The sequence below is a fragment of the Fukomys damarensis genome, unplaced genomic scaffold (genome assembly GCF_012274545.1).
Source record: "Fukomys damarensis isolate Sample0158 unplaced genomic scaffold, DMR_v1.0_HiC HiC_scaffold_13, whole genome shotgun sequence".
Lineage (NCBI taxonomy): Eukaryota > Metazoa > Chordata > Mammalia > Rodentia > Bathyergidae > Fukomys > Fukomys damarensis.
In genome coordinates this window covers 9,260,848-9,271,926 of record NW_022900925.1, presented here as the reverse complement: position 1 = coordinate 9,271,926, position 11,079 = coordinate 9,260,848, and the positions used below count along the sequence as shown (strand labels likewise).

The window sequence follows — 11,079 nt, the reverse complement described above, 5'->3', positions numbered from 1 at the left end:
TAAAGCCAAAATTTTTTTTTTTTTTTTTTTTTGGTACCGGGAATCAAAACTGGGTCCTTGTGCTTGTGAGGCAGGTGGTGGAGCTACTGAGCTAAATCCTCTACCCTGAAATACAAATCTAAATGCTATGTATTTATTTAACCTCACTAACTGTGTGAGGCAGGAACTATTATTTATTCTACTTTATAAAAGAGGAAATTGAGCTACAGGTTAAATCACTTTCTCCAGGTCATACAGAAATAATTGATGGAGACACAGTTGAAAGCTAGGCACTATTAATCACCTTATATATTGTTTGCACTATAGTTGTAGTTAATAATTATTAAAATAATAGTAACTGGAGCTGGGGATTTAGCTCAGTGGCACTGTGCCTACATTTGCAAATGCAAGGTCCTGAGTTGGATCCCTGGCACTGCAAAAAAAAAAAAAAGCAACCCACTTTTTCAGAATTTACTATGTGCCAAGGATGATGCTAAGCCCCTTTGATATGCTGTTACCTCCTTGAATCCACAATACCATACTATTCGTACACTAGGTATTATTCCCATTTTACATATGGGGAAATTGAGGTTGAGAGAGAGAGAGAGAGAGAGAGAGAGAGAGAGATAACATGACTTCTTCAGGGTTATGCAGTTAGTGAGGACTCTCGATATTTTTTGTGGTACTGGGGATCGAACTTGGGACCTTGTGCTTGAGAGGCAGGCTGCAGAACCACTGAGTTGAATTTCTACCCTTGATATATATATATTTTTAAATGATGGTGAAGTTGTACATTTCTTAAGGATAGGAAAAAAAAACAACCAAAAAAAACAAAAAAAACAAAAAAAACAGAAGGGTAGGGGGGAACATGGGCTCTACAGAGTCAGTTTGGGCTGAGTAAAAAGGGAGGAAAAAAAAAACCCATACCCTACAGTGTAGGGTAGGCTATGGTGAAGAGAAGCTATAGCCTCTCAGCCTTGTTGAGGCCACTGCTGCAGCCCTATGATCCCAAACAGAGCGTTTCACCAAGCCTGTGGCCCCTTTGAATGCTAAGGTTCCGGAGCAGAAGTCCCAGTCATTTTTCCTCCTTGTGCCCAGAATATCCTGCGCCAGACCGAGGAGGGATCCAGTCGCCAGGAAAATGCTCAGAAGGCCTTGGGTGCTGTCAGCAAGGTGGGCAGGAGGAAAGCTGAGGCTGGGAGAAGCGACAGGGAGGGCTGGAAGGGAGCGGGAGGTGAATGACTTGACGGCCACTTCACTCAGATCATTGAGCGTTGCAGCGCTGAGGTAGGGCGCATGAAGCAGACTGAAGAGCTGATCCGACTCACGCAAAGGCTGCGCTTCCACAAAGTCAAGGTTAGTCCCTGCCCAATCTCCTCATCTCGCCTTTCTCTCCAGCAAAATGAAGCTCGAACTTCGCGTTTTCTCGCAGGCTCTGCCGCTGGTCTCCTGGTCAAGGCGCCTGGAGTTGCAGGGCGAGCTGACCGAGTTAGGGTGCCGGAGGGGGGGCGTGCTCTTCACCTCGCGCCCCCGCTTCACTCCCCTCTGCCTGCTGCTTTTTAGTGACCTCCTGCTCATCACTCAGCCCAAGAGGTGGGTTCAAAGCAGAGAGACCCCTGGCTGGGTGGGGAGGAGGTGCCCGGGGAGATTTCCACTCTCCTCTGAACACCCTCTTCCTCGGGCAGTGGGCAGCGGCTGCAGGTCTTGGACTATGCCCATCGCTCCCTGGTGCAGGCCCAGCAGGTTCCAGACCCATCTGGACCCCCTACCTTCCGCCTCTCCCTTCTCAGCAACCACCAGGGCCGCCCCACCCAACGGCTACTCCAAGCTTCCTCCCTGTGAGTTGTGTCCGGAAAACGTTTTTGGGGGCTGGGGGTGTGGGGGCATGTGTGTGCCCCCGGCCGGGATCCTCACCAGTTTATGTGTGCGAGCGCACGCGCGCGCACGCACACACACAATCACCACCAGGCCTCGGGACCTTCCCCTATCCTCTGAGACCGCCCCTCCCCCAATTCTTTCTCCTCACGGCCTCTTCCTCCCTCAGGAGGATCTCCTGGGCCAATTGTGAGCCCTCTCTCTGTCTCCACCAGATCAGACATGCAGCGCTGGCTGGGAGCCTTCCCTACTCCAGGTCCCCTTCCCTGCTCCCCTGATACCATCTATGAGGACTGTGGTGAGTATCAAGCTCAGGGGAGGAGGGAGGGAAAAGTGAGTCCCATGGGGAATATGGGGGAGAAGCGCTAAAGAATCTGGATCCTACTCTCTGTCACCTGCAGAGTGTTCCCAGGAACTGTGCTCAGAGCCATCTACACCTGTCAAGGCCGAGGGACCAGGTGTGGAGTCCAGGGCACCCGCCAAGCATCTGCACAAGAATCCTGAAGGTGAGAGATTCTTTCATGTACTCACCCAATTGATATTTATTTATGTATTTTGTTCTTTCCATTGATATTTATTGAACACTGTCAACCAAGCACACAAAGCTTCCTGTCCCGCTGCAGAAAGCCCTCCGGTTTGGCAATGGTGCTGAGCTTGAACCCAGGCCCTTGTGCATGCTAGGTAAATGCTCTGCCACGGAGCTGCATCCCCGGACCTGCAGCATGCCTTCTAATAGAGGAAGCAAACACTAAAGAATAAACCCGATGAATAGATAAATAAAAGCATGTTGGGAGGTGCTGAGTGCAACAGGAAAAACAAACGTGGAGCAGAATAAAAAGGTTGGGAATTTTCAAGGTTAGGAAGAGTTATAGTTTCAAATGGGGAGGCTGAGGCGGCAGGATGGAAGTAAATTGGACAGATGTGAGCAATTTGGGCTCATGGTGTCTGGAGGAAGAGTGTCCCTGTTAGAGGAACGAGCAGTGCAAAGCCTTTCAGTCTGGTGTATGATGGAGGAACTGTAGGGAGTCCAGCATGGCTACAGGGAGCCAGACAAGGGAGAACAGAAGGAAATGAAATCCAGAGGTAACAGGGATGAGATTTTGTGGGTCCTTGTAAGTCCCTATAAGAAGTCCACCTCAGCCAGCACCTGTAATCCCAAGAACAGTGCCTCAGCCAGGCACCTATAATCCCAGTACTCTGGAAGGCTGAGTCAGGAGGATTGCATATTTGAGCTCAGTTTGGGCAATTTATTGATGTATGGTAAGAACCTGATTCAAAGTAACAAAAGGCCTGGGGTGCTCAGTGTGAAGGGTCTGAGTTTGTTGCAAACTCTGCTTCTTACTCTGAGTGACACCAGCAGCCAGTGCTGTTCTCCACAGCAATGACTGGACCCCGACCCTCTCAAAATGCTGCTGTCGCTCACAGCAGCAGCAGCAGCAGCAGCAGCAGGTGGTGCCCCGTCTACCAATGCTCCAAGCTTCTCAACTAATTCCCTCCCCCATTGTAACCCCCAAGGACTGAGACCCCTTTTCCTCTTCACCTGACCTTTGGCCTCATCCCTTGTTTTTCCCTGCCCTGTCTCTTTCCCTAGGCTGGCTGAAGGGGCTTCCTGGGGCCTTTCCTGCTCAGTTGGTATGTGAAGTCACAGGGGAGCATGAACGGCGGAAGCACCTTCGTCGGCACCAGAGGCTTCTTGAGGCTATGGGACCCTCTTCAGGCACCCCCAGTGACCCCTCACCCTAATGCAGGTTGGGGGTGGGGCCCAGGTTGGGACACTGGCAGAGGCAGCACAACACCGAGGGAACAGAAACCATCCATCCGATTCACTGCCAGTGGAAACACTACCTCTAGTGGCAACCAATAGGGACTGAGTTTCAAGACAGGGCAGCCAATGAAACAATGAAACAGCCAATGCCTCTGAGCTCACAGCCATAAGAAGGAATGAGGATAGCTTCAGTGCTTGTTGGTGGAGACAGAGGCAAAGTAGAGAGCAGCTGATGGGCACGAACTGGCTCAGTCCCTGGCAAGTGAGTATCCTTGCTATGTTCACAGCCAAGGAAGACATTGCTGGCTCAGTGCAGTTAAAAACTAAACCAAACCAAACTACTGCCATAGAGATAAAGTCCTGTAGCCAACAAGGATGATCAGGGACCTATCCAGCCAAAGATGGTGATCTGGGCCCAAGAGACCAGCAGTCACTCTGCTTGGTTCTGCAACAGCCACCCATTCTGCCTTTGAGTCTGAGAAGTATTAGATTTATTCATTGGATATCTCCTGTGCCCTGTCAAACCATTTCCTCTCTTCTAGAAGAATCCGGAGTGTGTGTGTCTCAGAGGATCTGCGTGTGTGTTCGTCTGTAATATATCAGGGAGGGTGATTCTGCCGATCACGTGCAGTGTGTGGTGGTATCTCCACTGCCTTGAATGAAGGCTCCATTTCTTCTCTTATCTACATTTCTCTTGCTGTTCTCTCTAAGAAAGACATTAGGTCTAAGTTCCAGGAGAGAGCATATTGGGTGTAGCTTGGCAGGCAGGCCAAGCTGAGGATGAAAGCCCTGGACTGCGGGTGTCTTAAAGCACAGGGTTCCATGACGGTTGGAGGGCGATGCTATGAAGCAGTCAAGCAGCCTGGTGGAGGAGCCGGAGGGAAACAAGGTGGCCAGTAGCTGGTGCTCAAGGCCCCTTAAATCTCCACACCATTTTCCTGCCAAACCCTGCTCTCCATGATCCCAGCCTGCATATTCCCTAACTCACACTATTCTCATCCAGCAGCCTCAGTCTTGGGCTGCAGAGCGCTCTGGATCCCAGGTTGGGTTGAAGACACAGAAGCTGTGGATGACAGGCTGGCTGATGAGCCTCCCTCTTGGGCTTCTTGCCTCCACCCTGATCCTCTCCTAGAAACATGGGGCTGAACAGTGGAGAGAGTGGAGAGCTGGAGTTGCTACCTGGCCCCAAGCAGAGCATCTGCTTCCAGATGGGCAACTTCCCTCTGAAAATGCCAAAGAAGGTGAGGGCTGGAAACAGCTGAACAGACAGGTGCTCGCAAGTGGGGACCCAAGCCTGGGACATAGCCTTTCCTGTTCTGGGCCATCACCCTTTCCCTTCAGTCATGCTTGGCAACTTGCCCAGGACAGAAACTGCCACGAAGACGACAGGAGGTACAAGTACTCTGGAGACTCTGAGGGAAGAGGGCACTGGCATTTGGCAGGTCCACAACTTTGGAGATTCACCTAGCACAGTGCCTGACATATGGAAACCCTCAATAAATGCTGGTGGAGTTGTATTGAGGCTCTTCAGGACAGTGTGTGCTCAAAGAAGTAGCAGTTCACAAATACTGCATTACAATGAGAGATGGGGCTACGCCGAAAGATGAAAGAGCAGGGATCGGTTCCACTGGGAACTGGGATGTGGAGACCAGATGTAAGTCCCGAGTGTGCCAGCCTGCAGCTCTGGTGGCACTGATGGTGGCAAGGGGTTTGTAGCCTCTGTGGTGGTGAGGGGGTTCCTGCAGCCTGGAGAAGCAGGCAGGGCAGGGCCACCTTGGGCTGGGCTCTTACAGGGAACAAAGATGCAGTGAGATGAATACAAGGAGCCGGGCTGGGGATTTAGCTCAGTGGTTCCTCTGCCTGCCTCGCAAGCACAAGGTCCCGAGCTTGATCCCTGGTACCAAAAAAAAAAAAAAAAAAAAAGACTACAAGGAGCAATGAGTTAGCCATAAAGGTCCTTTACTGATAGGGCAAGCATCTCTGTGCTTAATTTAATTCACTCTACACCTGTTGGAGAACCTTCAGGCAGGCACTGTTACAAGATCCAAGCACACAGACATGAAAAAGACAAGGTTCTTGTCCTCAGGGAGTCTATGTTGAGGAGAGGAAGACAATTATTCATTCATCAAATTAGAAAGATAAAATCAGATAGCAGTAAGTGCTATGAAGAAATACAAAGCCCAGAGTGGTGGTGCATTCCTGTAGTTACAGCATTCCGGAGGCTGAGGCAGGAGGATCACAAGTGGGATCCTATCTCAAAAGTTTTTAAAAATTTTTTTTAAAAAGCTAGGAATATAGCTCAGTGCAAAGGTCCTCAATTCAATCTCCAGTACAAAAATAAAAAGAGCCAGGTGTGATGCCACATGCCTATAATCCCAGCACTTGGGAGGCTGAGGCAGAGGATCTCTGGGAGTTCAAGACCAGCCTGGGCTACATAGTGAGTTCCAGATCAGTCTCAACTACATAGTAAGACCCTGTCTCAACCCCCCCCCAAAAAAAGAAAACACAGCAAGGGCTGTGTATGTGAGAGGGGAGTTTTAGGGAAGACCCTGGAGGAGATAACATTTGAGCTAAGACTCAGACCACAAGAAGAAAGCAGCTGTGGGAAGATATGGGGAAAGAGGTCATGAGGAGATTGTAGGTCAAGAACAGAAGGTAGAGGTGGTGAGGGTAGAAGCATTGCATGTGTTCCTTCAAGTTTCTTGGTGGGAATCCTTCCTCCCATTACCCTACCCCTCTTTGGCGTAAGCAGAGACAAACTGAGATACTCAGAGACATCTAGGGGCACACACAAAGCTACATAGGGACCCTGCATAGTTTCCTGAAGTCTGCCACTAAGCCCTCATGCTCCAATTTAGAGGTTCTGCTAGTGAGATAATGAGGACAAGATAGGAATTATTTTGGAAACATAAGGCAGAGGAAAGGGACCTCCATTTTGTGGTCTTCCTGGGGTTGGTTTCTGTTAGTATCTTAGAGCTCCCTTTCCATTTTGGGGTGACCCAAGTGTTGGTGCAATCCTGGAGGGGTCTGGATTCTGTAGGCCTATTGCAGAGGGCCAAGGGCATGAAGCACAGCTCCATGGGAAAGGGACAGATGTGGGGGAAGGAAGACCCTAGGCAGGAGAGAGTGGACTGAAATGGGAATGGGAGTGAGGTAAGGAAGACGGAAGAGTGGGAATGATTTACAGGTGACACGAGGTAAATCATCCGGATTTGCTTTCTCCCTTGTCTGCATTGCTTCCTACAGGGATCTACCTTTCTGCTGGGTCATGTACAGCCTCCCTGTGACCACCATCCTCTCCCTGCAGCCCACTCCGTGCGATCCCTTCCAGAGCTCTTCAGCATGGTCCTCTCCTCCTTCCTTGCTGGCAGGGATCATCTTCCTCTTCAGCTACAGAGGTTAAGTGCAGTTCGGGTTGCCCAGGTTGGCCAGGCCAGTCAGACGCACAGTCCTGGAGCAGGGAGTACCTTCCTCTGACAGCTTCCCACAACCATGGTGGGCTCCTGCTTGCTCCCCAGCACTCTTTCCAGACTGCAGTCTCTGCACCCAACAGCAGCCTCGGGTCAGACCAAGTCGAGCGGAATATCCGGGCAGACCAGAATCAGCCATATCCACATCATATCCAGATGGACATATCCATCACCACGCCCCTCTAGTAGACCCCGCCCCGCCCTTGGCCCCGCCCCTCCGCCGGCTGCTGGGCTCCAAGACCTAGAGCACGCTGGGGCCTTCAGAGCTCTGCCAGGCTTCCTGTAACAGGTTCCTCCCCAGGATGCTGATTCCCAGGGCTCTCTTCTCTCGCCCAGGCCATCAGTCACTTCTGCTCCACAGTTCTCGCACATCAGATGAGAGTTGGGCATTTTACCCTGACCTCTGCTGCAACTCTGCCGCCAGCTTTGAGCCAGTCCTGAGTACTTAAGCTCAAACTTCTCCGTATTATACCCCACCCGCTGACTCCTGGAGTTCCATCTCGCTCCTTCTTTCCCGAGATTTTAATTTTTTTCTTTCCAATGGTCGGCTTCCCCGGGCCCTCTCATCGCCACTTGTGAAGCCTTATCCAATCCCATGTCCCTTTAGAAGTCTGAAGTCGCACTCTGAGGGAAGGAGTTGGGGCTGGATCCAGAGTGTGTGGGGCCCATTTAAAAAAAAAGAATATAAAAATTAAATACGAAAGTATTATTTAGAACAGCAAAAATAATAACGAAGCATTTGCAGCCCGGCGTGGTGGCACATGCCTGTAATCCCAGCACTCGGGAGACTGAGGCAGGAGAATCGCTGTGAGTTCCAGACCAGCCTCGGCTACATAGTGAGCTCCAGGTCAGTCTCAACTATACAGTGAGACCCTGTCTCAAAAAAACAAGACAAAAATAAACAAAAAGCCCCCGACGTAACAAGATATAGAGATGCACGCTTCCCCCGGAAATTAAGCCCCCAAATACAACAAACCAGTGGCGCATGGTGGCGCTTGCCTGTAATTTCAGCACTCCGGAGGCAGAGGCAGGAAGATTGCCCTGAGTTTGAGGCCAGCCTGAGCTACATAGCAAGTTCAAGGCCATTCTGCACTATATAGTGAGACCCTGTCTCAACAAACAAAACAAAACAACAGCAAAACTGTTGGGTGTGGTGGCGCACTCGGTGGAGGTATGAAGATCACTGCGATTGTGCAGGCCAGCTTGGGCTACTTAGTGAGTTAAGGACAGCCTGAACTGCCTAGTGAGACCCTTTCAAAACCAACCAACCACCAAACAAAAAAAAAAACCACGTAAAAACCAGAAAAAATATATGTTTTTTGAGGGATTACATTTGAAGAAATCATGAATGGTTTTTATGATATGGAAGATTAAATGCAGACTCTTGTATAAGGCACTGAGTTTCACTATGCAATTTTTTTTAGTGTTTCCTTATTTAACTTGGCTGCCTTTCTTTCCTTTTTCATGGCGCTTTTTTTTGGTACTGGGGATTGAACTTGGGTCCTTGTGTTTGCTAGGCAGATGGCAACACCACTGAGTACCCTGGCCCTCATGCTGCCTTTTGATAACTCACTCTTTTCTTCAAATGAAAAGATCCCACTCTCCAAAGATGATTCCTTTTTTCTTGTGCTTTTTTACTTTGTTCTTTACAGCTGCCCTTATTAATTCCAATGATTCTTCATCTTCAAATGGAGAGTTATTTTCCTCCTCCAAAGCCGTTTCACAAAGGTCTCCACAAGAAGACGACCACTGTCATTCAATGGCCGTTCCACGTCATTTCCTCACTTTTTGTTTCTTTCTAACTGCCTAATTTTTTCCATCTCTCCTCTTTTTCAAGTCTTCTCTCTGCTTTTACTTTCACTTTTCCTCCAATTCCTTCTTCATCATGTACAGATTTTTTGGAGGTCTTTCTGTCAGTGGTAAAGTCTCAGGTTTAAGCAAGGTGTCACTCAAGTTTCAGGATTTTCCTGATACAAAGACTCCTCCATGTTACTTTCGTCACTGTCAGCCAGAGTTGTGTAAACCCTTTTGATTTTTTTCCACTTTTTCCAGCATGTAAGTTCTCTTTATCTTTCTCAGCACTGTCATAGGTAGTTATCTCTGGAGATGAATTTGCGTGTCCTCTGTTTCAGAATCACTGTTGTATCACCTTCCTGCTCTCCAGCTTCTTGCTCATGAATATCTTTTCATCTGAATCTCTTTCCCTCCAGGGCTCAGTTGTTTCAAAGCTGCCTCATCCAATGTCTGAAGGACTGTCTGCTTCTTCTTGTGAAATGAGTTTTAGCATTGATTTCTAGGTGAATCTCCGAGCCCACCTTGCCAGTCACGATGCTGGTCTGCCCTGTGTTCTGCTCCTGGTTCCTGGCAAAGCTATCTCAGATCCCCTCTGCTTAAGAGAGCTATCCAGCCCTCTCCAGCTTCAGGCAGCTTAGCCTGAGCCACAGTGGAAGCTCTGCCCTCCCAATACACTTTTTTTGGGGGACTGGGGGTAACAAGAATCAAACTCAGGACTTAGCACTTGCAAAGCAGGAAGCAAAACACTGAGCTAAATCCCCGGCCTTCCCCCCTGTAAGAGCCTGATTGAACCAGAGCGACTCCATGTTGACCAGCAAACGACCTAGAGACTGTCGCTCCCCCCCCATCCCTTATAGGATAACTAATGATTAATTGTGAATTGTTAGGTAACTGCTTTGAAGTAGCTGGGAAACTAAATGGAAACTATAGTGAACACAGAGACCCAACACAAATCACGCCACTCCTTACTTGCCTGTAGTTGAATGTTCTGAACATTATAATTTAAGTTGTAAATGGAACAATGGATAATCAATCTGCTGATCATTAGTACATGACGGTCAAGTATATGCTTGATGACCACTAGCTCAGATCAACTGATTCTTTGCCTTTGTCCTCTTCCTGTAAGTTTTAAGTGTAAACCCCCCCTTAGCCCTATATAAAATGGCCTCTGTTTCTGAGCTAGCCGCCTTTCTGAGCTACTTGGCTTGGGGAGTGCAGTCTGGCCAGAGTAATAAAGGTCTATTTGCCAACTTGCCTGGTGTGGTCCTTCCTGGGTGACTCTCGCTGTCCGACAAGCTCCTGGAGCCTCGCTGAGCTTCTGAGCCCAGCATTGTGGAAGCCTCTTGGCTGTTCACGCTCCAGGAGTAAAAGTGAGACTTAAGTCTTACACCCCCACTTTTTTTTAATGATGTAACTTGTTCTTTATTTCTCAGAAGAATTTAAGAAATAGAGGTCAGTTATCTTTTCAGGAGAGCAGTTCTTAAAGGTAGTGTACTGTTCAAATCTCTTTTGTTTTTCAATCTGTGAAATGACTTTAAACATTGATCTTTGATCATATCAAACTTCTGCCTTTCATGCATGCCTCTGGCTGTATTTGTTCCATCAAAAGGTTCTTCTACACAGATGTATTTATTTCTCCACTCAGTATCATCAGGCCTTGGAATAGCTTTGGCTTCACAGACTGAAATCATTTGGCTGTTCCAGTCAAATTCTGTAGCATAATATTTAAGAAAGCCAGTAAGAGGTACCCAAGACTTGATTCATTCTTTGAGAGGTAAGGAGGAATATTACATGGAGCCTGATGTACAGGGTGTCCCTGGCTAGCAGGACTAAAAGATTCCGGGTAAATTTTTTGGAGGGATGGAAGGATGGGTTCAGGTAGGGTTTGTAAATAGTGCAAAACCATTGATACAAGGCTATAGCTGCTTAAAGTACCATGACTGGCATCATTTATCTCATTGGTGATTTGTCCACTTTTCTTTTTTTTTTTGGTACCGGGGATTGAACTCGGGTCCTTATGCTTGCAAGGCAGGCCACTGAATCGCTGAGCTAAATCCCCAGCCCATTATTATTATTATTATTATTATTATTATTTTTATTTATTTATTTATTTATTTATTTATTTATTTTTTGGTACCGGGGATTGAACTCAGGTCCTTGTGCTTGCGAGGCAGGTGGTGGAACGACTGAGCCAAA

At 48.3% G+C, this 11,079-nt stretch overlaps 1 protein-coding gene and 1 pseudogene across 3 annotated transcripts in view; one reads left to right on the top strand and one right to left on the bottom strand.

Annotated features, from left to right (window-relative positions):
* Positions 1–4,013, top strand: part of Arhgef15 (Rho guanine nucleotide exchange factor 15) — a 12,430-nt gene extending 8,417 nt beyond the window's left edge. For 2 of the 3 annotated variants that reach the window (XM_010614948.3, XM_010614946.2), the window contains exons 10-16: positions 1,078–1,152; positions 1,243–1,335; positions 1,412–1,572; positions 1,665–1,817; positions 2,070–2,152; positions 2,256–2,360; positions 3,446–4,013. In XM_010614948.3, coding sequence (XP_010613250.1) covers positions 1,078–1,152; positions 1,243–1,335; positions 1,412–1,572; positions 1,665–1,817; positions 2,070–2,152; positions 2,256–2,360; positions 3,446–3,597 — 822 coding nt within the window. In that variant the 3' untranslated portion in view covers positions 3,598–4,013. The remainder of the gene's footprint in view (positions 1–1,077; positions 1,153–1,242; positions 1,336–1,411; positions 1,573–1,664; positions 1,818–2,069; positions 2,153–2,255; positions 2,361–3,445) is intronic. The other variant, XM_010614949.1, reaches the window with a different exon arrangement.
* Positions 4,014–10,340: 6,327 nt separating this feature from the next.
* The window catches only part of LOC104855880, a 2,245-nt pseudogene continuing 1,506 nt past the window's right edge, over positions 10,341–11,079 (bottom strand).